This window comes from Aspergillus oryzae, chromosome 8, assembly GCF_000184455.2.
Source record: "Aspergillus oryzae RIB40 DNA, chromosome 8".
In the NCBI taxonomy this organism is placed as follows: domain Eukaryota; kingdom Fungi; phylum Ascomycota; class Eurotiomycetes; order Eurotiales; family Aspergillaceae; genus Aspergillus; species Aspergillus oryzae.
The window spans coordinates 2009033-2033851 of NC_036442.1; the positions used below are offsets into that span (position 1 = coordinate 2009033).

General features: G+C 47.3%; 10 protein-coding genes across 10 annotated transcripts; 5 read left to right on the plus strand and 5 right to left on the minus strand.

Annotated features, from left to right (window-relative positions):
* Positions 1-4725: 4725 nt before the first annotated feature.
* Positions 4726-6066, minus strand: AO090010000517 (uncharacterized protein; the record flags this gene model as incomplete). Its single annotated transcript, XM_001827445.3, has 1 exon — positions 4726-6066. One exon carries the CDS (start codon positions 6064-6066, stop codon positions 4726-4728), a length of 1341 nt encoding a protein of 446 aa, XP_001827497.1.
* Positions 6067-6836: 770 nt separating this feature from the next.
* AO090010000516 (uncharacterized protein) lies at positions 6837-9950 on the minus strand (the record flags this gene model as incomplete). The annotated part of the gene is made up of 1 exon (XM_001827444.3): positions 6837-9950. The coding sequence occupies one exon, from the start codon at positions 9948-9950 to the stop codon at positions 6837-6839; it is 3114 nt and encodes a 1037-aa protein (XP_001827496.3).
* Positions 9951-12002: 2052 nt separating this feature from the next.
* On the plus strand, positions 12003-13314 carry AO090010000515 (NAD(P)-dependent oxidoreductase; the record flags this gene model as incomplete). Its single annotated transcript, XM_023233616.1, has 4 exons — positions 12003-12258; positions 12340-12833; positions 12897-13016; positions 13291-13314. 4 exons carry the CDS (start codon positions 12003-12005, stop codon positions 13312-13314), a joined length of 894 nt encoding a protein of 297 aa, XP_023094212.1.
* A 426-nt stretch (positions 13315-13740) lies between these two features.
* Positions 13741-14601, plus strand: AO090010000514 (class II fructose-bisphosphate aldolase; the record flags this gene model as incomplete). The annotated part of the gene is made up of 1 exon (XM_001827442.1): positions 13741-14601. The coding sequence occupies one exon, from the start codon at positions 13741-13743 to the stop codon at positions 14599-14601; it is 861 nt and encodes a 286-aa protein (XP_001827494.1).
* A 1220-nt stretch (positions 14602-15821) lies between these two features.
* AO090010000513 (Hsp70 family protein) lies at positions 15822-17722 on the minus strand (the record flags this gene model as incomplete). Its single annotated transcript, XM_023233617.1, has 9 exons — positions 15822-16068; positions 16126-16190; positions 16221-16292; positions 16340-16439; positions 16525-16777; positions 16836-16995; positions 17046-17491; positions 17539-17550; positions 17638-17722. The coding sequence occupies 9 exons, from the start codon at positions 17720-17722 to the stop codon at positions 15822-15824; spliced, it is 1440 nt and encodes a 479-aa protein (XP_023094211.1).
* Positions 17723-18141: 419 nt separating this feature from the next.
* On the plus strand, positions 18142-18669 carry AO090010000512 (uncharacterized protein; the record flags this gene model as incomplete). The annotated part of the gene is made up of 1 exon (XM_001827440.1): positions 18142-18669. The coding sequence occupies one exon, from the start codon at positions 18142-18144 to the stop codon at positions 18667-18669; it is 528 nt and encodes a 175-aa protein (XP_001827492.1).
* A 1893-nt stretch (positions 18670-20562) lies between these two features.
* On the plus strand, positions 20563-21180 carry AO090010000511 (uncharacterized protein; the record flags this gene model as incomplete). The annotated part of the gene is made up of 1 exon (XM_001827439.3): positions 20563-21180. One exon carries the CDS (start codon positions 20563-20565, stop codon positions 21178-21180), a length of 618 nt encoding a protein of 205 aa, XP_001827491.3.
* A 154-nt stretch (positions 21181-21334) lies between these two features.
* Positions 21335-22580, minus strand: AO090010000510 (uncharacterized protein; the record flags this gene model as incomplete). Its single annotated transcript, XM_023233619.1, has 5 exons — positions 21335-21694; positions 21751-21815; positions 21918-22023; positions 22079-22229; positions 22297-22580. 5 exons carry the CDS (start codon positions 22578-22580, stop codon positions 21335-21337), a joined length of 966 nt encoding a protein of 321 aa, XP_023094210.1.
* Positions 22581-22902: 322 nt separating this feature from the next.
* On the minus strand, positions 22903-23726 carry AO090010000509 (uncharacterized protein; the record flags this gene model as incomplete). The annotated part of the gene is made up of 4 exons (XM_023233620.1): positions 22903-22910; positions 23011-23124; positions 23184-23323; positions 23410-23726. The coding sequence occupies 4 exons, from the start codon at positions 23724-23726 to the stop codon at positions 22903-22905; spliced, it is 579 nt and encodes a 192-aa protein (XP_023094209.1).
* Positions 23727-24018: 292 nt separating this feature from the next.
* Positions 24019-24750, plus strand: AO090010000508 (uncharacterized protein; the record flags this gene model as incomplete). Its single annotated transcript, XM_023233621.1, is given in 3 exon segments — positions 24019-24192; positions 24358-24526; positions 24533-24750. Coding segments are annotated over 3 exon segments (561 nt in total).
* Between the last annotated feature and the right edge of the window lie 69 nt (positions 24751-24819).

A 24819-nucleotide genomic window follows, 5' to 3' on the forward strand; every position in this document is an offset into this window, starting at 1 on the left:
GGATGTACATATACTTGCTTTGACTTGGGGTAGCATCAGGTGACTCGGCCGATTAGCCACATACATGGGTTCACCTAACGGGCATACTGTACCTCTCAGATTAAACCAGTGTTGGGAAAGCATGTCTCTTTTGGTTATCAACGTCACCTGCGGGTCCGATTTGTTGGATCGCCGAAGATCAGAAGAGTCGGATAGGCCCCTTCTTCCGAGCTTCCGAGGGACTGCAGATGCACCCCCTCCACCTTCCTCGCTGGTTATCTTCAAGGCCCGAACAGGTCCCTGATATGACTAACTAAACGTCGATCATATTCCCCGCTTTGTATTCATGAGTTGTTCGTGCGATAAGCTTGCATACAGTGTTCGGGTTCCTTATCCGATAATTACCCCTCACCAAACATGATTGAATGAACAACCGTTGAGTTTTTGTTATATTTCAACGACCTTGACGCAGATTTTTCCTTGATATGCTTCTATCATATCCTTAAGGTGCGGAAATTTAACATTCTATCATACTTCTAATTAGACATTAAGAGATCGTAATAACGATCTCGGGACGTGCAACACAATGGCCGCTTGGCCTCCAGTAAAGCAGACATTCCTCCGTTATAGGCAAATCATTCAATCCCACTCCCGTACAGGTCTTGCAATTGATGCTGGTGAAATCTCACAGCGTTGTTCGTGGCAACAATAGCTCGGCCATGATCGTGTCATGGAATTCCGCGGAGGAACATGGGTATACTAGGCTGTTGTCAGAATATCCACGGTAAACAGACATATCCCAAGTACAACCGTCGGCATGAAAATTCCCTCCCGGTATAGTCCCATCTCAAGAGCGACCTTAGGATGTACGCAAGTGCAACGACTAGGTCTTAGGTCACTCGACGGGGTCGACGTGCAAGGGGACTCGCCTCGTTGGAGTTCTAGAAGAAGCAAAAAAGCGGTTAGCACTACGAATGGCATGCATGGGAAACAGGAAGAGCTGACTATCACCGGTGCACCGTCTTTTTCTTCTGATGTACTTCCATACGATTAAGAATGTTGAAGGACTTGTTACAAGGAGGGTAACTAAAGCGATGATAGTCTCTGGAGTCCACGCCATTAGCAATGCTTCAGCTGGGCAGTACAACTTCTGATTTCAACCGTCTCTACAGTGCGTTATATATACCACAGACCGGGCTAAACCCTGGCCGACATTTGAGAATTCCGCACGCCATCAGGCACCGTAGGTCCGCCTATGGGAGTAGCTGAGTGCCCCAAATGTTGGTAGGACCGCTGAGACAAACTACACCTACATCAGCAGCCACCTCTGACACTTGGGATGAAACTCGCTAATGCACGTATAAGTCGGAATAATTGGTCGAGCGCCTACGCAGGTGTGCATTAACTGGGTTTGCTCACCACCCCCCTACCTAAGATCAGAAAGGTTGCTCGCCAAAGTGAATCGTCAATTCGATCTCCTTTTTTATGTCGTACCGCAGGATGTATCTTTGCAGGGGACCGGACGACGTGATGTAGGCTAGTATGCGACAACCCATAAATCGTGGCGGTGCTCTGATGTTCACTCTCCAATTGACGACTCGCATTTCAGAAAGCAGTTAACGTGAGTGGCTTCGACGGCCAAAGATCCCTGGCATCTCAACTTAACCTCTTCCCCTCTTTTATCCCATCATCTTTCCAGCTACCAGGTCAATGCGACCAATTGACTCAGTCTGCGGTAACGTACATTACCGTACTGTTCCTCTACTTTCTCGTCCAAATTTATAAGAAGCTTAAAGTCGTATGCAGGCCCATGGAGGTCGTTCAACCTCATATACAGCTACCTGTGCTCGACTGGCAAACAGTTTAACATAGGCATACCAGGGCGATGGACCTAATGACGTCGCGATTCCTAATAAAAGGTAGCGGAAGCTTCCCTATGCAACAAAGTTTGTCTGTCTGCCCAGGCTCGTTACAGTCGAGACCCGGAGCGATAAAGAGCCAAAGTAGTTGTTACACAGACCATAGCACCGGTCCTCTGGCATCCGTATGCATGGGTGGCCGTAATGGCTCGCTTTTAGTCTGTTCTTCGGGTGCTATCCTATCTCAAAAAACAGACATGAATACACGACCAAAGACTGGGCCTGGGTCCACATTTACCTGCCAAGTTAGCGATTCCCGGTCATGCCTATATTTTCCGGGTAGCTAGCACTCGTAGCTCTCGTAACATGTCTCCTTTTCGCCATGTCGGTCTGTTACACTCCCCATCTAGGTTGTCCATCTCGATGGTTAAAGCTAAACGCGCCACGAACCCAAACGTTTGCTTGTGCCTAAGACCCCATATTCTTAAAAAGAAAGAAAGTAAACCATAACTTGTAGATATTCAACCGCCTTCTTCAGTCAAACGTCTTATCCCCAAAATTCCGTAACAAGAAAACACTTTTGGTTTATGCTCAGAGAGCGGCCAATGAGCCCTCTTCCAACCTTCCCGGCATTGAGGGACTTCGTGGTAGCACATGATTAGCCCGTAATTATCCCTCTGTACAGTTTTGTATTTACCTAAAGAGGTACACAGATGGCTTGCTATTACGTTTGCGGCCGGAAAATTCATAATATTAGCTTGACCCTCCTCAATCATGGGAGATAAGTGCTTACGCTGAATATCCATTCGCTGTTTTTCTGCATTTGCCGTGCAACGTGAAACCCGTCACCTGGCTTTCTTAAACCTAATGTCCGCTCGCAAAACTATTTAGTATGCTGAATCCTCTTTGCTCGGTTGCTTGTTCTGGCATTGTGTGCAAGCCCGTTTGGGTCATAGACGGGGAATCCGAAGACCCACACTACTCATCTCGACCTTTCTCTACCCTGGATATCTAGTTTACACTCTCCTGCTCACTAATAACGGACATTGTCAGGGCACCTAGGCTAGGAGTAGGGTACTCGTTAGTCTTCTGAGAGGTCTGGAATAGCCTTCCCATGCTCAGCTCTCATGCTCTCGATGAGCCCCTCGCCTAGTTGTAGGCAGCCCTTCATCGTGCATACGCGTTAACTCCTATGGAATGACCTGGGAATTGTCTCCATTATCACCATGATGTATTTTGATCAGACGGATACAGTGGATCTCATTCATCATCCAAGACCACTGACGTATACTGGATGAGGTAGGTCATCGTTTTGTATTGCTGTTTAGTCAGGCAGAGTGCTCAACTCATATGTTCTATGATGCCCTCACGCAGACTGAAATCAACATCCAAACTTCTATATAATAGACACACTGCACCTCCTAGACCGTCAAGACCTCGGACCTGTCGCGTACTATATCCGTCAATGCAGCCGCAAATACCTGAAGCAGTTGCCGATCACTCCTTACCAACACAAAGACCGGGTGATCAGGCCCTCCTTCGTTGCCGCTATACGAAGCATGTCCCTGATAGGCGTCATGTTAGCAGTACGATCGGTAAAAAGCGCTACCTGTATCTACCCTTGTCACACTAGAGCCATGTTGAACACGTCTATCTCGAAGGAGGTTGGAAAGCGGATTTTTCTGGGTGTACTATAACATTTATACCGAGAGAGAGATATATATATAGCTCTTTGCAACCTCATTTCTCCCAAAAACATGGTGGACCGATTTTCTTTGAACTTTTGCCTGCTTCAGCTCTCATACCTTATACTGCACCTCATCATGGGTTCCCTCTTACTCTTATTTGGGATCCAAAATAGTCCATGCATGTACCGCCGATACCCTCACAACCATAGACCAACACCCAAAAACACACTATACCACATCCGTCAACAACCAAGGGCTAAAACCCTAGTTTTGAACACTCCATGAGCTGAGCTATCGGATCCTGTATCTTTCTGATGATAAACTTTCGACTCTTATTCTGCCCTCGAAAGCGATTAGTTCTCTTGGTAATAAATTATATAACTACCCCGCTATATAAAGTACGATCCGGTAAATTTCTAGATTTAGACAAGTTTTTTTTATGGAGTTATTCATATCGCAGTCTGCGAGTAAAGAAAACCCTTTCCACGGTCGGCGGGAATTCCACTGAGCTAGGCAGAAATTATCGTACGTATTGAATGGGAAGGCGGTCGGGGAGGCAGGCTAGCGAGACCGCCTTGACTTCGTAGATGGGAAGTGGTGTTTTGGCGATAGTTATACCCCTCTTATCTCTGTCAAATGGGGGTTTTTTGACGTGAGAAGTGCTGAGTGTGTATTACGACTTGGGAGTATTGATCATTGTAGATTTTTGTAGGACCTTTAAGAGCTGTATCTATTGGTATGCTGACTACGCAAAGTATACACTTTTCAATGTTCGACGTCATGGAACATTCAAAAGTTCTGCCAGGGGAAATGGATGATGCGGTGGCTGCTTGTTTGGTCAAGTTAATCGAGCTCCACTGGAACTCCTAGCGACGAGTTCCTTGGTCCTTTCTTTCTTTCTTTTTTCTTTTTCAATTTTTTTTTTCTTTTTTTATTTTTATTTTTATTTTTATTATTATTTTTTTTTTTTTTTGTGGATTCGAGATTCTATTCTACTCCGTTTTGACTATCCTTTATGACCAGGCCATGGAAAGGAGACAGTGTGCACACTTTAAACGTTGGCATAGCCTTCTTAAATAATTATAGTCATGGGTAGACGGCTATCGAGCTGGTTATTTTCGGGATAGGTGGTCTAGATAAATAAATAGCTGAACATAACGTATTTATCGTGTACCTTTATCAAGGGTATATCTATTTGTCTAAGGGATATATTTGCCAAACTTCGTAAACTCTTCATCCGCCGCCAACCGCGCCATATCCTCCTCCTGTAACGAGACAGCAACAGCAATCTCGCCATCAGACCTCTTGGGCATGAAATAAATCAACCCTTCAACCGGAGTGAATTGCGGTCGTCGCACAGCCTCCGGCTTTCCAAGGCCGAATCCGAAGTCTAATTCATAGCAGTTGACACTTGCCCACGAGCTAATCATAATATCCGTCGAGGGATTGAAACTCGCTCCGAAGGAGATGGACGATTTGTCTACGAGAGACTCAATGTATGTCGCTAGCGTGCGGGTGCGAGACCTTAAAGAAGACGTCTGCGGGTCTATTGCCATTCTGAGTTGTGAGGCAATGATACCTAAAGGTTTATCGAGTAGATCTTGTACTGTATCGGTGTGGTATACCATGTTTTGCATGAGACCGGTGTATGTCGGAGGGATGCCAAAGTATTTCCGTACGTCAACAGCACGGCCAAATGTTGTGTTGTGAGCTGGTGATAGCCGCTTCAGGCGAGCACGAAGCACCGACTGCCAAACGAAGGCGCTCAGTGCATCATCAGTCGAGATGAATTCTGATGCTTTCGACTGTTCAGCAAGCAATTTTAGTTTAGCGAGCGAAGATTTGTTGAACGAAAAGTATGACCAAGTGGACTTTGGGAGAAGCACAGATGACTGCTGGGCTCCCGGCCTGATTATTTGACGGTCAAGCTCCGGCCCGAGTCCATACGAGCCATCTAGGAGGGGAACGAGATGACCCTCCACTAAGTTCCCTGACTCTAGCTCCAATCCTGTATATGTATCCCCACGACATGCCTTCGAGAGAAGGTGGATAACCTGTCCCTGACCAGTCATGTCCATTGTGCTATGATGGCCAACAAGAGTGAGGACCAGGCCGCCGTGAATAAAATTAGCCTGGACAAGAAAGGCCGGTGAGATAATATCTTCGTCAGGGCTTGGCAAGGTTTTCCGAGGAGCAATGATGTTCTCGTCTAACATCCGAAAGGGAAAGTCGGCGCGTCTCAAATCGTCCATGGTCGGAACGTCGGGATCATGACGGAAGTCTTTCACAACCAGTGGTGGAGTCTTCCCCAGTGCTTTGATCATGAATGTGCCAGGATTGTTGTGGCTGCTGCCTTCACTGACTATCTGGCCTGCTACCCACGGGAAATTGGTGGACAGTCTTTCGAGGCCATTCTCTAGGGTCCTGACTATCTCGTGATCAGATGAGGCATCGAACGGAAAGCAGAGGCAGATTTGCGTGTAGATCCTGAGGGCAGGCAGCTGACCCAGGAAGTTCAGCTTTACATGTAATGAATCCATGATGCGAGAGGCTAGTGCCTCTGAAGGGAGTGACTGTTCTTGTCGTGATATATAAGCCGAACGACACTGGATATGCGGGGATGATTAATTATGAATCATCCTAGATCCCAACCAATAATATTCGATCATGACGATTGTGGATCCAAGGTGGATCCAAGGGGTCATACTCGGGATTAGCTGATGGAGTCTCAAAGTACTCATATGAATTGTGCCAAGGACCACAAAAGGCGCTATGTCAATATTCCCGACCTTGGATCATAGAGGGCCCAACCAGGTACAACTGGTGCATCCAGCCCATAGCCCACATCACGCCGTGTCTCGGATTGTGAGCTATGAGCTTTCGAGAAACAATTAGGTTCCCAGCGAAGATATAATCTCTTTTAGCCGATTCATATTGGCTGGCTTCGTGAGAAAGACGTCTATACCACTCCGCATTGCATCTCTCTTCATGGCCGGGGTATCGACTGCAGTCAAAGCGATAATCGTCACTGGACGCAAGGAATTATTATCTTCATACTCGCGTATCTTTCGAGACGCGGTTACACCATCCATGACCGGCATGGAGAGATCTTGACTAGTAAATATATGGGCTAGAAGATGGAGGAGTGCTCACTTACCCATGATAATTGCTTGAAAGGTCTCGCTCTCCGCTTTCTGTACTGCCTCAAGCCCGTTGACAGCACTTTCATAAGCAAACCCGGCTTTTTTCATGGTAGTTTGTAGAATCTGGCCTCACAGTCAACAAGGTAGTACACAGGGCATCAATAATTTCATACCTTGAGGTTCAGATCGTTGTCCTCGACAAGGAGAACCTTACATGGTGCAATTGGATCCTCTGGATTAGACGATACCGAGTTTTGCTTTTTTGTAGGTTCTGGTCCATGAACAACCGAATTTCTTCCATCTGACTCTTTGTCGTCTTGTTTTTTGTCTTCTGGCGATTTAGATGTGGTGATTTGCAATCGGCGCTGGCACATTTCGTCAAGGGTGGCTGTGGTTGATTCGTGCACTCTGTTGTCACCCGCATCCCGCAACTGAGACCGGTGTTCAATACAGCTCATCAATGCAGAAGCTAAAGTCTTAGGGGCAATCGGCTGCTGAAGAAAGACCACTGGCTCCGAGGGATCTCGGGGTTGATTGAACCAACTATGGGCATGCGTGCAGAGGACAATCTTGGGAAACGATGTTTTTGGATTTTTCCGGGCCTTCGACCTCCTAGAATAAGTGGCCGCGCTTTCTTTTGCCTCACCATAGCGGTATTCATGCTCAGTAATGATGAAAATGTCCGGATGTTCATGATCCCGTTCATTGGGCGTAAGAACACGCACTCCAAACCACTGAGTGATCATCGTCTCCATGCTCAGCAACATTGTATTGAAGATGTCCGGTTCTATCTTCAGGTCTCCATATTCGGAGCTGTTGGGAAATAGAGATATCGTTTTCCCTTGCAATTTCTCGCGTAGGTTCCCATAAGGAATGGAAGGTGAGGACGGTCGTGAGGCTGGGGTTATAGGCAGGAGGACGCTCACCACCGTTCCCCGGTTAGGTTCGCTCTTTAGGTCTATCAGTCCACGCATGGAATCTACGATGCGATAGACTACATTGAGTCCAACACCAATGCCTGGCGAGAGAGAATCTTCCTGCTGGAATGGCGTGTAGAGGTTTGAAAATGTAAAGTCGGGTGAAATTCCCCGTCCCGAATCGCTTATTTGGAGGAGAATAGCCGGCAGGGTATCGTGTCCGACCTTCACCATCTCATGTCTCAGCTTTACCTGAACAAATCCAGACGGCGTGAACTTCAGGGCGTTACCAAGGAGATTCAGTACAATTCGCCTCCAGGCACCAGCGGAGACACGGCATTCCCAGCCTTCTCGACATTCGATATCCACGATCGCAAAGATTGCCCTAGGAACAGAATTGGGGATATTTGACTCGCGAAAAGGCCGATCGGCCGTTTGTTTTGTGGCAGAGAAAAGGGCCTCCGCATTGCGGCCCATGTAGTCCTGACTAGCGAGTAGTGCTTCGGCCACCTCTTCGACCAAGGTAGCCATATTCACATGTTCGATTAAAGCAGGAGCATTAAGCTGGGAACCTTGAGGCATTTCGGCATTCTCTAGCGTTCGATCGTGCGTCGTTGGTCCAAGAAGGCTATTGATTTTGGCATAATCTAGGACATGATTGACCGTGTCAAGGAGAGTTTTCCCGCAGTTCATGGTTATGTCAATCAAAGACCGTTGGACATTCGTCACCTTAGTTTCCTGGAGAATGTCAAGCATAGTGAGTATGCCATGTAGGGGAGACCGCCACTCATGTGATACCGACGAGATGAAGTCAGCCTTCTCGCGATCCGCGGCTCGCAGGTCTAGACGGGAAACTTCTGCCATGACGCTGTTATTGAACGCCGCAAGATACGTTAGATCTGTGGACTCAGCAAAGAGACGCCCGGGGTCTTGGGTCCAGACGAAACAACCCGCAAACCAGCGGTTTTGTTGAAAATCCCAAAGAGGGAAAAATGCAATGCTGGTCGCATCGGAGAACGCCTGAGAGATCTGACGCCTGTCAATGCCATAGTAACTCGACGCCATATCTTCTAGCGAAGAGCAAGATCCATCGATATCGGACGAATACCCGTCGCTCAAAGGCGAAAGCTTGTCTTCATCAAGATGGAAAATACCACCCCTGCCATACCGGTGGACCATGTTTCCCAAAAGTGACGCCGGAACAGTTATATCCCGACTGTCACCCTGAACTGTGGAACAGCCCAATACATGGCCCGTCGAGCTTTCGTGCTCGGCCATACCCGGGGATCGGGACCGTGAATTGCTCGACGCTTTAGATGAAAGACCATGGCGCTCCTGATTAAACGTACTGATATCCAGAAATGCAACGCCATCCACGTCCAGCGCTTGCCTGATTAAAACCGATGCCCTGTGGAGAACCGAATACGTCTCTTCGGAAGTTAGAGACCCTCCCCGTGCTCTGCGTGGGGGCGATCGGGAGCGATAGGAATTTCGACGACCGCGTAATGGTATGCCTAGTTCGGTTTGAGGGATATGGGACGGGGGTATATCTAGTGTCTTCTGACTGTTGGCAAAGTGGATGGAAGTCGCAGGGTCAAGAGATCTAGATGATTCCAAGATAGGAGGTTGCCGTCCAGGGAGGCTGGAGACGAACCATTCGTCAATATCCGATTTCCCTTCCATGAAGGCACCTAACGCCTTAATCATTCTCTCGCCACGATGCTCTTCGCGCATCGTTCGCAATGTCGCCAGATGGTCCAGCACAGTACCTGCCCGATCTTGGAGAAGCCGTGACTGTTCATCATCTAACTCATCGCGTTGGGCGCTCCCATATGACTCGATAATTCCAATGACGACGCCAGCTGAAGTTCGAACCGGGACTGCAAGATAAGAGCAATTCCGGGGGAGTGTTGACCAATATGCATCAAATCGTGAATCCTGCGCAAGATCCGCGACCAAGAACCAATCACTATTCTCTTCGATAAACGCAACCATAGCGTGATCACACGGCGCGGTGTGGTCACGATGCCGTTCGCGCTTGCTGCGAGCGACCGAGGGTGTCTCAGCCAGGACATACTGGGTCTTGCGATCACATAGAGAGATAACGGCACAATCGGCGCCCAGTTGAAGTGCAGTCAGCTGAGCAAGATTGGTCAGGATATCTGATGATGAAGCCTTTTCGGACGAGGGATTATGGGGTGGGAGGTACCTATAACAATTAACGATGTTAGATAAGTACTGGGGCTCGAACGAATGGTGAGAATGGCCATACTGGTGCACCTCTCTCTCACGAATAAGCTCGTTTCGCCGCTCATGTTTCCCCCGCCGATGGAGAAGAGGAGAAGAGTCTTTTGCGGACAGCATACCGACGAACCGAGCCACAGCATGGATGTGTGAAAACAACAAGAAGCGCGAACATTGTGGTGTAGTTGTAAAAAAAGAAAAGAATAAGTGTGGGGTGACAAGTTGCAAGGTTGGAAGTGGCGACGACCTGGTCGAGCTCGAAAGCTCGGAGCCTGGACCATGGCTAAGGCTCCCCACCCCGGATTGCTGCTTGGTTATTGGGCGGGCCGTCGTGCCGGCAGGAGTTGTGGCGTAATCGACAAATCAGAACGGCCGGATAAATTAATCCAGGCACATGCATGGAGTTTCCAGTACATCATTTTCAGATCACTTGGGAATATTCATTCTAATACGCTCATCATGCAACCCTGAGTCTTGGATTACGCGGAGGCAACTGCCGATCGCCCTACCATTTTGAGTGAAATGTGCACTGGCGATGATGCTGTTGAATGTTTTATACAATAAAGAACCAATACTTTTCGTTCAAACTACCCAATCACATAACTTAAGAGTAAGATTCTCGTTGAGTGTTTGACTCTACACTCTCGATTCGATTTGTCATTGAACATAGGCAACACCTCGGCTTGGTTTGCTTTGAGCAGGCTAGAGTATTTCGAGCTCATCGAGTTTGCGTGTTGGAGTCACTGTATGGAGGACAGTCTTGTCTGCTTGCCAGAGAGTGTGTACCTGGCGAAGTGGATGTCAATGTCGCAATTTACCGCAGTACGGTATGAACTTAAATCAGGATATGGTCCAATGGCATCGCCCGGCTGCCTATACAGAAGGCCCTTTACCGTGCACGTGGATATCGGACATGGTACACAATGGCATGAGCACATTCTGCTAGTGGTCGTTTCCATCCAATTCGGTTTACGAGACCTGAGCATAAATGGTGGAACCCGTCTCCAAATCGAATTATTCCTTTGATGTCAACCCTCTTTTGCGAACAATGACAGGAACCTGCACCTCAGTCTCTAAGTATTGGCTATCCTCGTCTGCAATCAGAACAATGCCACGGGATGTGATGGTACCGTCCTTTGTCTCGGCGTCATACTTGCGGACAGTGTCTGAGTCCTCGACTCGGTCGGTACGAATAATATTTCTTGCAGTGTGAGCAAGGTGCTCGGACAACATCTGTACCGCTTGTCGGAACAAATTCTTATCTTGCTTGATGGCCTCGATATCATCCTGCGTAGGCTTTTCTGTCTCTTCTTGTTGGGACTTGCGAAGCAAATGTCTGTCTTGCCAGTAATGCATTGAGCAGTGGTGGAGACGTATACCTTCATTCAGGATGGAATATGTCCTCTTTGGTGTGATAGTCGTGGAAGACATCTATGAACACTCTATATCCGGCCAAAAGTGTAAGCGTGGTTGTATCTGAAAGACCACCGGGATTCGCGTAGAGACACGTATGTTTCCTTGCTGGCGCAACCACCGTATGATCGATGTTCTTTGTTCATAAGCTTGTCTAAATCGATATCCATTGACGGCGAAGTGAAAATCAGCATGTGCATAGTATGCTCTGCAGCCTCCGGGATCTGATAGTATTTGCTGAACGAGATCGATCGGTAGGTATAGTGATACCCTGCCTTTATCAGAAGCAAAGAGAGTCCAGCTCAGATACGAGGTATGAATTTCGCATTATAGAGAGTAGGAGGCACTGTGTTGATATATAAGAAAGCGCAATGATATATGAGGGATAGAGAAGGCGACAATCGAGAGGTCTCAGTGCTCTTTAAACAATAATAGGTAGTATTCACATGAATGAATTGACCCCTTCATTGAACAATTGAAAGAAACTGTGAAATCCAAAAAAGCCCCGATCTATACGAGCCGTCCGAAGTGGAACCGGGTATATTCCTGGACATTAGCCAAAAGTCACGACACAACAAGAGACATCGGCTCAACTCCGAACCCCCACGATCATCCCACTTGAAGCCGTCGGCCATGAAAGCAACACCCGATTGGATTGTGCCTCTTTATTAACCGCTGGAAGTCCCATGCGATATACGAGTATTCTCACAAAGACCGTTGAATAATTCAGGACTATCTACTCTTCACTCAAAATTCACCATGTCCAAACCTACCATTGGCTTCGTCGGCCTAGGGGCCATGGGCTTCGGCATGGCCACTCACCTCGTCCACGAGGGTTACACTGTCCACGGCTTTGACGTATTCCCTGCTTCTGTACAACGATTCCAGGCAGCCGGGGGTCGTCCCGCGTCATCATTGCGGGAGTCTGCAGAGGGGAAGTCCTTTTACGTGTGCATGGTTGCATCTGCGCCTCAGGTGCAATCAGTCCTGTTCGGCGATGAAGGCATCGTACAATGTATTTACCCCCTTTTAGCCTTGCTATAGTATCCCTATATCATAACAAGCATTTTCGTAAAGTACTAACAATGAAGTCTAGACCTCCCCCAAAATGCTACTCTCCTGCTTTGCTCTACCGTCCCCGCTTCCTACGCCCAGTCCGTCGCAGCAGAACTACAATCCCGTGGCCGCGGCGATATCCTTTTCATCGATAGCCCTGTCTCGGGCGGAGCCAAGCGCGCCGCCGATGGAACACTCTCCATCATGGCAGGCGGTACAGACAAAGCACTTGAAAGCGGTCGCGACCTGCTACAGACCATGTCCGCCCCAAGCAAACTATACCTTGTTCCCGGAGGTATTGGAGCAGGTAGTAACATGAAGATGGTACATCAGGTTCTGGCAGCTATCCACATCCTCGGGGCCAGCGAGGCCATGGGTTTGGCGGCACAATTGGGTCTGGATGCGCGCCAGGCGGCGGATAACATCATTGGATCTGATGCCTGGACGTGGATGCATGAGAATCGGTTCCCGCGCATGGTGGAGGAGGACTGGAACCCGGGTGCTAGTGCGCTGACTATTATTTTGAAGGATGCGGTGAGTTCGCACCTCATTATCGGAAATGTTGAGTATTAGAGGAGAATGCTGACGATTGTACAGGGTATTATCACTTCCTCTGCCCGTCAGCACCGGTTCCCGACACCCCTCTGCACCACGGCTGAACAAATCTATCTCTCTGCTTTACTACAGGGCTATGGAACGAAGGATGACTCGGCCATGGTGCGCCAATACTTTACCACTCCTATCGCTTCTGTGACAGCATCTGCGGAAGACCAGAGCGCTGCGCTACAGCTGGTCCTCGACCTGATGCAGGGTGTCAACCTTGTCGCTGCTGCAGAAGCTGTGGCCTTTGCGCGATACCTCAAGGTCGATCTCGCGCAGTTCTACGATCTTGTCAGCGCCGCGGCAGGCGCCAGTAAGGTGTTCATCACAAAGGGTTTGGAAATGATCAAGGGACAGATCGGCGAGGAGGCACCAGCCGGATCACAAACAGTGGACGAAGCGATCGCAAAATTAGAAGCAGTAGTACAACAAGCTAGGGATCTTCACTGTCCATTGCATTTGGGTAATGCGGCGCTGAATGTGCTCTTTACTGCTCGGAGACATGGGCTTGGAGCCGAGGGTGCGACCAGTGTGATCAAAGTGTTCGGAAAGGATTAATTTCAGCGTTTTTTGTTGTGTGAGATACCGAGTTCAGATTATGTTATGGTTATACGAGCAGCAATTCAGGCACAGAATTTAGACACATGGACCCTGACGTCAGTCGGAGGAACTCCGGGGTCGGGGTTCGGAGCGAGTGGGGGTTCAACTTCCCTTCGACTTTCGTATGCTTTGCGACAATACATATAATAAACCCATTGTTCCGTTGTCTGGCCTTTCGTAATCACTTGTCTTACCTTAATTGATCCCTTTCAATAGAGACACAAGCAAAAGGTCACTAAAGATGTCTCTCTCCAACAACCGCGCCCTCGATATCCTCAACCACGCCGCCTCAAACCACTATGGCGTCCCAGCAATGTGCTGCTACAATCTCGAGGGTATTCTCGCCACCGTCCGGGCCGCAGAAGCAAAGCGCTCACCAGCCATGATCCTCCTCTTCCCATGGGCCGTTCACTACGCCGACGGACTCCTCGTACACGCCGCCGCCGAGGCCGCGCGCAAGGCTTCCGTCCCGATCACCGTGCACATGGATCACGCGCAAACACCGGAAATCATCCGTTACGCTGCGGACCTGGGTGGATTCGATAGTATCATGGTTGACATGTCACATTACGAGAAGGAGAAGAACCTCGCACTCACGAGAGAGCTAGTCGCTTATTGTAATGAGCGGGGGATTGCGACGGAAGCGGAGCCGGGACGGATCGAGGGCGGAGAAGATGGAGTCGCGGATACGGCGGACTTGGAAGGGTTGTTAACTACGCCGGAGGAGAGTATTGAGTTCGTGAATACGGGGATTAATTGGTTGGCGCCTGCGTTTGGAAATGTTCATGGCGAGTATGGGCCCCGTGGTATTCAGTTGGAGTATGACCGATTGCAGCGCATTCATGATACGGTTGGAGATAACGTCCGGTTGGTGCTGCATGGAGCAGATCCCTTTACGGAGGAGATCTTTTCCAAGTGCATTGAGTGCGGTGTTTCCAAGATCAATATCAACAAGGTGTTGAATAATGAGTACGTGCGTGTTCAGAGGGAGAAGGCTGGGAGGGTGCCATTGACGACTTTGCTGGAGGAGGCTACGAATGAAATGCAGAAGGCTGTGGAAAGGTGTATGGATATGCTGAAGTCAACTGGGAGATACCCTTGATTTCATTTGTATAAAGTATAGATAGCACATAAATATCTTTAGCTACTTGCGAGCTCCTTTCGCTCTTTTATTCTTTTTCAATTGAGTGATCGGGATACTATGAATCCATTAGAATACACCAAATGTCTAGCCATGCAATCGCCTTGTCAATGAGAGGTAATCTAGGTCTTAGACACCATGATCTATCCCCAGAACATAGTAAATAGACGATACAATGCACGAATTGCCTTAGAATCACTGAGCGAAAGCCGTCGCCTCTCTCAGTAGACCCCTCTTCATGTTACCTCGGCTACGCTGTACCAGGAGAGCGAGGCTTATCACGTATGAAGTGCGAGATTAAGGTCCCATACATCATCCCAGTATAGTTCGCACATCGGCCGATGCCCGACTTCATTCGGCTCGGGTGTCCACTTAACGGCAGAAGAACTAACCGAAGGTTCATCCGAATCTTATAATCTTAGGGTTGTGCTAGAATGACGCTCAAAAATATATTTGGAATTGGTGAATTAATTCCAGGGTCAATGGTGACGCCTTTGTGCGGTGCAGAAGACCTTTTGCTTCATACCTTTGCCTTGTCATTCGGCTGAACACCGCACTCGTACCTCCAAGTCTAGGTTTACGGCCATTTAGAAAGTTCTAGAACATGATCATACCAGGCCGATATCTCTTTGGCAGATTATTACGATCCATTGGCAAACACTAAGACTAGGGAATGTCATGCTGAGCTATTCAATTGATAAATGTAGTGAACTATTAATTCATTTTTGATAGAAACTATAACATCCCGGTAGCAAAAGACTAGATAGAAAGCAACCGGTTTGACACTGAAAACTGATAGTCTTAATATTTTGATCGAACGTATCCATATTGCACTCCCTCAAATTCAAGTTCAAAAAGCAGAGAGGCCGATGTGGGAATCATGACAAGCTTGAATGGTATTTTGAAATACTCGACGCCTCGAGAGTTGCGCTTCCTCTCAAACAGCTTTCGAGGGATTTTGCCGAGATGGGAATGCAACGTACATAATCTCATAGTCCCTTTGCCTCGTAAGTTAGGAAGGACGGTGTTTTCCTCATACAGACTTACTGTTATTCTTGACCTCTGGCGCATGTGTGTCATTGCAGATATGGAGATCCACAGGATAAGACAGAGCTTCTTTGGCGTCTTTTACCCGAACTGTGTGATAGAAATCCATCTTGATCGGGTCATTTTCGCAGATTTTAGAGGACTTGATACCTTTGGTCAGTGTGTACTCGATACCGCAAGAGTGTAAGAAATGCTGCCGGCACCTTTTGGATATACCAAGTCATCCGATTGGCCTTGTACCTTTCCTCTAATGGATCCCAATATGCGTCTTCGGCATTATGGGTATATGGAATGTACCCTGCTGAATATTCAATCCCGTAATGTCGACGGGCAACCCGGCACTCAACTTGATTGCCCTCTAGTCCACGATAAACAGCACCGCTTGATCAACTCATCAGCAACCAACTTTCTAATATTTTTCTGTCAGCAGAAACATACCTTACAACCGCGGACCATCTGGATACGTCAGCAAGTAGTTTAATTGTGTATTGGGCTTGTTGGACCTACGCATTTGGTGGTTGGAGAACTGTCACAGTTGGGTTCTTCTTTTGCAAACGGTGAAGAAGGTAAATAGAAGAGCCGAACCCGCCAACAAGAACGATGGCCTGTTATAGATTAGCTAGTTTATTTCTGATTAGCTATTGAGAATGACCTTAGTAACAAATCCGAGTTTCGTTATGCCTGCCACCTGCTCTGCAATAAGCTCCTCGACGTCATGAACGATGGGCTCAAAGATATCTTCAACGTCGTCACTGCTTGTATGTCAGTGTTCTCGTACCGACATTCTGAATAACGGGATGTCTAGATCTGGGTGCATGTTGCATCGCACGTACGTACCTACTGAGTTGAAAAAACCCATCTTCAATCGGAATCTTGGGATTGTCGGCAACTCCCGGAAGAGGAATGAAGTAGTCAACATCTGCATAATCATTGTCATATTTTCCAGTGTAGTTAGGCTTCACTCGGTCTTGCCAGTAAGATAGCGCGGCTTCTTTGGACTTGCTTGACAGTGTGGCGTAGTTCACACTCATTCTATCTCGGAGAAGTTTCTCAAACCTCTGATCTAGAAGCATTGATCCACAGATGCGCCCTAAATTTGGATTAATGGTGTTAGGTGTTGGTTAGCTTTTATCTGGGAGAGTCAATACCTGTTCCTTCAGTCACCTCTACCAGAGCGAGGGGCTCAAGGGTTTTGATTTGATATGAAATCAAATCCTGCCTCTTTTTAGCATAGGTATTATGATAGATAAGATGTCGCCTTACCACTGTGCCCCCTCCAGCATCGCAAACGATGAATACGTCATTTTGCTACAGAAATAAGACATCTGCATACAAAGTCGTTCAACGGAGTTACTAACCGCCATTGAGTTGCTTTGGATGGAGCGCAATGTGTAAAGAGCGGCGGCTTCCGGCTCGGAAACTAGAGTAATATCCTGGGGCCGGATGTCTGCTTGTATTGCGGCATTCAGAGTCCTATCTTTGGCCGTATCAGACCAGACAGCCGGGACGGTGAGTGTAAATCGCAAGTCCATATCTTTAGCGGGAATACCAAATCGTCTTTGAAGGACCGACTTAGCATATTCAACAAGGTACTTTAAGTAGTCTGCCACCACTTGCACCGCGTTCGTTTTACGTTTTCCCAAGAGCACCTTTGAAGCCAAAGAGGGTGTATACTTGGTTTCCTGGCTCTCGTCAAGCAATAACTTGACACCTCGAAAGGCTTCTGTAAACGGACGGACCTGATACCCCCAATATGTTCTCTGACCATCATAAGATATAACAGATGGGACTTTAACGGAGGTTCCTGTGATGGCTTAGCATAAGTATCGCAGATAGCTCGGAGTCGCTCACTGTTGCCTCCACCTGGCCAGGCTGAGATGACTTCAAGTTCATCGACAGACCCCTCAAGTGCCCAAGCAATTCTGACAATTTGTTCTTGTTACCATTTACCATAATGGAAGAGGACCATCTCTGCATACCCACTGAACGTTGTACCGAAATCAAGACCAACGACAATAGAAGGTCCACGCGCCATGATGTCGTTTAAGATACAAGTAGGAATGAGAAAGTGTGTGTCTTGAATTTGATCATCCGTACAATAACCGAGCTTTTCGAAGCCTTCTTATATTCACGAAACGGATCTGTCATAATGATCCACATAGCTTATGCTGACGACTGTAGCGCGTCATTCATTTTCCACCGCGAATCGATGAACTATCTCATACACCTAAATCATTCACCAAGAACCACGCCGTGTGACTTTTCTTCGGGATGTCCCTTTTGTCTTTCGATTATTGGACGGGACACGCCAGTCCCCGAAAAAGCGATGGCCATACCGGTTAGTTTTGTGCTTGCTTACACTGTACTTGTATCTAACATAGTTAGGCTCGGAAGATGACCAGACAAGTCAATCGCAAATTGACATTCAGCGTCGTAGATTGACGGGCCTTTATTATGTCTGTACCCAGAACTATTGAAATGAAAAAACCACCTCTAACTAGAGACAAGGAAAATCAATACCTAAAAAGCCAGGCAAGGGAGCTATACCAAAGACATTTAGTGGACTCAGAGAAGATTCGACGGCTGCATGACCTGGTATCTCAAGGACGTGAGGATGCTTCCAAGGCTGATAGGCTGCACCATGAGGAGTTGACAAAACTATACAACAAGATAAATTCACTTCAGATGAGACGGGAAAGCTTAGAGGATATACAAGTACTTGACAAAATGCGTATTCTAAACCAAAATCTGGAATTGTGGATCCAGTCTAATTTCAAGGATGTCAAGCGACTTGCTGGTCTAGGGCAGCCTGACGTCCAATTTCCGCGCAGTTCTCTTCAGTGCCGAGCTTGGATCCAAGGGTGTGTCACAGAGATGATATACGATTCAATCTTTTCCCCATTCTACTTTGGACTACCGGATGATCCATGGGGCCAGATCATCGAGTTCATTAAGGCTGGCGTTGGGAAGACGCGTGCGTGATGACTTCCTCTCCTGTACCCAGCATGCTAACGACTATCAGATCCTGAAGGAACGTGCCATGATTGGCGGGAGGTTACATGTGATGCCATAGAGCAAATCACAAAAGACGACCAAGAGGCTCTCTTTACACATATCATAACCTCTATTGAGGAGCGGTTTAGCACGTTTTCATCTACCCAAGAAACGCAACGAAAACGTCAGCTTCGAGAGCTTTTACAAAAATGCTCTAATTTCAAAACCGTTCTAAGCCGACAACAAAATCTGTTCTACTTCTATCGCAGCAAATGCGGGGAGTGTTTCTCCACAACCTCCATGACATTTGCTGGAGGAGTGGATGGTCCAGCGACCAAGGTGAGAATCAGCCTTTGGCCCGGTCTCATAAAGCAGAATTCTATGGCCGCTAGTAGCGTTCTCGAAGCGGAGCTCGTGTGGACTATGAATTAACTGGGATTATGGATGATGAGTCGAGCAGCATCAGTTACCCACGGTAGCCGGATATTTACTCTGTAATTTCTATTTACTCTGCAAGAGTTTCTTCTCTTTTTCCTTTTGCTTTAGCTTTGAAGCCATTTTGCTTGAACACTATGGTATTACAGAAAAGGCCAGGTTAGCTCCCTTACAGGATGGCAGCAAAGATGAATCTAATGTGGCAGACAAAGAGCACCAGGGCAGAGAGTTCCGGCTGATCACTACCAGCTTGCCAACCTCCAAATGAATGCATCGATTGAGCTAGTCCGTGCTTTGTTGAATCTTACTTGGCTAGATATAGTGTCGTCTTCAAAGAACCTCCGTAGAAAGCATTTAGACCTCCTCCGAGAAATTATGCTAGTGAAATCGTATTTATCTTGTTGGTATTAAACGCGACCCTAATTCTACTGACTACAATGGTCATCGGAGAGGATCAACTCAAGTGAGTGAAACTGGGTGAGGCCAGATAACCTCTTGTAATAGCATTGTCGGACCAGCAATTATGCCGCGAAAGTGATATTCCTTGATATCAAGACAGCTGAAGTGGACTGGGTGCTGGAAAGTAAGCAAATGCTACAGATGTTGGACAGTCACTTGGCTGTCACCACTAAATGTATCTCGGAGTCAAATCCAGAGTGATAACATTATTCTGCTCAATTAGCTGATACTCTGATCTATTTACTATCTCAACAAGCTAGATTGGAACTCCCAGGTCAATGTGAATGACTAACAAATGGTGGATTCTGTTTACCTGTAAGGGTCAGATAATTGTCAGATCTATTCCTTATACGCATACGTGACCCTTTAAGGTAACTATTTTATAACCTCTGAAAGCACCATATTTTACATCTACTCCTAAGTTGACTTGTTTGTCTACTCTTGCAGATGTCAACCTCAGTTCCCAAGTCTTTCTCAACAGCTTAAGCTGACGTCTGTGACAGCCACCTCAGTTCCTCCGTCGGAAGGAACCAGTCTGACCCTTTTATTCTATTACCCGCCATGTCCCTACATGATAATCACGACATCAGACTTCGTGATTGCCTATAGTCCAGAAGCGCACACCAAGAAAGTAAGATACAGCAGAAGTTCAACTTCTAACTTCCTTCTCTCTTTACTCACAATATCAATCACTCTCTTTCACAGGAAACCGGCAATTCAAACAACTTCAAGCCTCACTTTCACTCCAAACCCAACCCCCCGCTTGCTCACAACCATGAATTCCACAGCATACTACCCATACACACCTGACGTACCTTTCGCAATCATCGGTGTAGGCGTTTACACCGTACTAGCAGGCATACACGCGTTTCGAGTAGTCTCAAAAGAGGCATGGGACGGTAGCTTTATGGTCCTAGGATGCCTCGGTACGTTACCATAACCACCTCCTTCTCTAGCAAAACTAACAGCTTCTTCATAGCCCAAGCAATGGGCTGTGGAGCCCGTCTCATCTCCTCCTGGGACATACACGACAAATTGTCCTGGGCAGCACAGAAACTGCTCCTCCTCTGGGGTCCAGCCCTGATCATGTTCACCATCTGCCTATCCAGCACCGAATTCACAAAAACATACAAACCCAAACGTTTCGTCCCTCCGTGGATCGCACGACCACTCTACTTCGCGCTCAATACCGTCCTCTTTCTTCTTATGAGTCTTGCGGCTTTTATGGAAGTCGCAACTGCTGAGCATGAGGTCCATGCCGGTCATAAACTCTTGAGAGCTGTTTTCATTATTCGACTTCTTTTTTGGACTTTTATATTGCTCGGTAATACGGCGTCCCATAATGATCATCAATGCCAGCCCGGGAACAATGTTCATATGAAGCCCAGGTTTGAGCAATACTATCTTGTGCTTCAGGACTTCTTCATTGTCGCCTTTATACACAACATCATACAATTAGTACGGCTTTATTCGGGGCCAGATGGCTTTATGAATGCTACGGAGTGGCCACTTTATGCTTTGGATATTTTGTTGGGGACGCGACCGTTATTAGAATGGAAGATCTGGTATTGGTCGGGTGGTTGTATGAAGAGCGTTGGTAGTTAGGAGGTTCAGTCCCAATATGGGGGTAATTCGTTAAGACGAGGGCCATCTTCTCGTCGTCTCACAGTCTGCTAATGAGGCATATGATTATGGTGCGCAACTTGCTGACAGAACTGTTCAGCTGTATAGGTTGAGCTTCAGCTCTGGTATTTGTCAATCACCAGCTTCCTGAAGTCCGGACACTTGAGCCTCGGACTCCTGAACCCACGATCAAGGTGTCTGCGACAGATAGCTTCCGCATGCTCTTCATCCCTCGCTTGAATTCGACTGGTTTGAACAGATGAAGGTAACTCCTTGCGTTTATTCTCTGTGTTTGGTTCTGTTGTCTGTCAGCATCGCTCGGGCACATGTACGTATGTCTCTTGATTTCCTCACCCGTGGAGAAATCGCTTGCATTTAAATTAGACTGCTTCCTCAGTCCTGTAGCGCGGTGTATTATACCAGAATCCTGCATCATGGATGGGCGTTGGCGCGTTTCATTAATGCGAGCGCTGTCGCTCTGCGGGAGCTCGGACTCCTATACAGACACGGTCAGTGGCCATGTCTTATAGAAAATGCAGAACTATCTCATACGTCATAAGATGCTACTATATCGGTTGCAGCGCTCTCTTCATCCCGTGTCTTACTTCCCCGGACCCCTTTCACACCATATGCAACAGTATTAATGACCAGTGCAGTGCCTTCAATAGAAAATCAGTAAGACATCAATGAGTAGAAAAAACGGTGTTGAAGAAGCTCACTAGTGAAGGGAAGCAGAGCAATGTTCCAAAAGAACCTTGCAGCATCGATACCAACGTCTTTGGTCAGATTTTTTCTTTTTGGTTTCTCTACACTGCTGTCGTCGCTCTATCGTTGTCTTGTTAATCATATGAACGGCCAGCCAATTAACGAATAATCTCACCTTTCGTTGCATCCCGGGCAGCATGCTGACCAGATCCGAGGCCGTAACGATGCTCTTTGCAGCAATAGTGACTCTTTTCCAATGATCCCTTGCGATACCTTCGATAGGTCTTGAGCTTTCGCATTGGATATTGTAAACTTGGCGGGTAATTCTACAAATCACCGCAGTCAAAATTCAATATGCTGTAGTTCGATTCGCAAAGAAGTAAGCTCACTTACAGCACAATATCGGTTTGTTTTATGAGCTGCTCTTCCAGCAGAACTGCTGCTACTTCGGGGGAGATCCTCATTGATGGCTTATTCCAGATCTGATACATAGCTAAGTTCTGGTTCGTGATGTCGCATTTTTGGACCTGCGGTGGTAACCAACGATAAAAGGCTTTAATGGCGCTCTCAAGACCTGATTCATTATGGACCTGCTTCTGAACAGCACGAGTTGATTCTTGAACATCCGGACGGAGGCAAAACTCTAATGCCTGGTATAGTGCGTCGGGAGAAAACATGTTGCTCATAAGCGGTGCAGCTGCTGCACCGATATTTGAAAGTTTTATGCCTCTTGATAACTGACTAGGAAAGGTTAATGTACTTGAAATGCTAAATATTCCGTTCTCGGGGAAGACATGCTCTGCTGTATGCGGGATCACCACGCTTGGTTTTCCATATTGTAAGGCCAGGGCGCTCTGATCTGCACTTCCTGAGTGGACAACGACAGCAACCCGCGGCAGAAGCCATGCTGTATGTTGACTTGGATTAGAGCCTCTCTGATAGTTTATCTATTATACGTACCATAGGGGATAGAATCGACCAGGAACACGTTATCGTCGTTCAAAATCCTACAAGTATCACGGCAGCCTTGTGAAAGTATGGCACGAAGCCCGTGCTTTACCACGATATCCTGGATAGCTCGCGCTAGCATACCCGGACTTTCCATACTGTTCTCCTGTAACATGAAGTATATCGGTGGCGAACCAGACTCGATGAAACTGCTCAGATCTTTCGCTGAGCTATATTGCGCTTCCTCCTCTGCGAAAACGTAGCCCGACGTATCTGCCCACCATTAGTGAGCGATTTGTCTTCATAATGGCTGGAAGAATAAGTTGGCATACTAATCATATCGTCCCAATCACCTGGCCTTGAAACAAGCACCTCCGGACAGAAGTAGGTATGTGGAATGTCGTTGTCAATCATGAGTCTTCCCCCAGTAGCTGACGAGATGCTCTGACAGCCTAGAACATGTTGCCGATATCTGTTAATAGGTTCGATAATACTAAGTTTACCACGCCATTAGTTCTCAACAATAATCCTGAATTCTCTTCAGTCTCAAAAGCTCACGTTTTCCATATCGTCTCCTCAACGAGCGCATAAGACAGAACATTCGCCATGACCTGGTCCATGTCTTCACTTCCATCTATATGGGCCAGCGGATGAGGAAACTCCTTTGTCGGGCTCCAAATCATAGCCGACATGATATGTAGAGGAATTGAGAGACGCTCAGCACAATGAATATGCGCGTGGGCTAACGGATTTGCAATAATCGCGTCTGCTAAGAAGGGTCTGCTTTCACTTTTGTACGACGCAATGCATGCTCTCCATGACTCGTGATAGCTTTGATATAGTGAACGCTTGATTCTACCGATACCCTCGTTCATGGCATTGGATCCACGTGTCCCTTCTCTACTGCCTATGTTGCTCTGGTTGCTACCGTCAGACAAACAGTATTTTAAAAGTGGGATAGGTACAGATACGTACCATCGGATGGATAACGTCGTGGCTAATAGCGAAAAAGTCAAGGCCTTGATCTTTCACTATGGATTCGCATGAGGCATGCGCAGCAATCCGAACCCGATGGGAGTCCCCAAGCAGTCGTTTGCCAACTGCAACAAATGGCTCAATATTCTCTGTGATGTTCTCCATTAGTGTTAATCAAATCAGCACACCGGTATGCGGATTTTACCTCCAGCGACCATTATCACAATGTCCAAGGGCACTCCTCTGAGCTCCGATTGCATTTGTCTATCGGATGGGCGATCTTCCGGCAAGGCATGGGAGTCCGATCGCACGCTTACCAATCGTGGTTGCGTGTTCGGTCGCAGAAAGGCTTGGATGAAAGCTGATGTACGCGATCCAAATCTTAGATTAGTGCTAAGTTCTTGATTTTCTTCCAACGTGGCAGGAGAATGTTAGCAATTCTATCCAGACATTCTGTTGCTCTTAGCTATAGAGGCCGTACCGCCAACTGCAGCACACCCACTCGCTTGATGCGAAGTATTTGTGAAATAGGGTGCGAAATCCGGCTCCACTGTCCACAAGGAGGCTTCTGAGGAAGCAATCGAACAGGCCGGAGGTGAATACGCTGGTGGTGGATTGGAAGTCTCATCCAGGACCTGGTCATTTTCGTGTAGTTGTCCATCTTTCTCGTCTGCCATTTTTCTGTCCAGACAGCTTTCAGGTAAAGATTCAAATTTGGAGGTCGCTCAGGCTCTGCTCTTGAAGGACAAAGTCTGCCAGGTAAACAGGAAGCAAGAAAAACAAAGGGTAATGAAAAGCACAGCATGGGTCCGACATCTTTCTCTCAATATAAGAGCTACAGCGATTGACTACTCCCTTATAGCATCGTGGCCTGAAACAGAAATGCTTTATTCCTGGAACTCGACGACTATTTTCAAAATGTAGATATCCAAAAGAGTCAATCCCATTGGTCCATGCTAGTGGGTCCCTGAAGAAGCTTGTCGGGTTCGTATT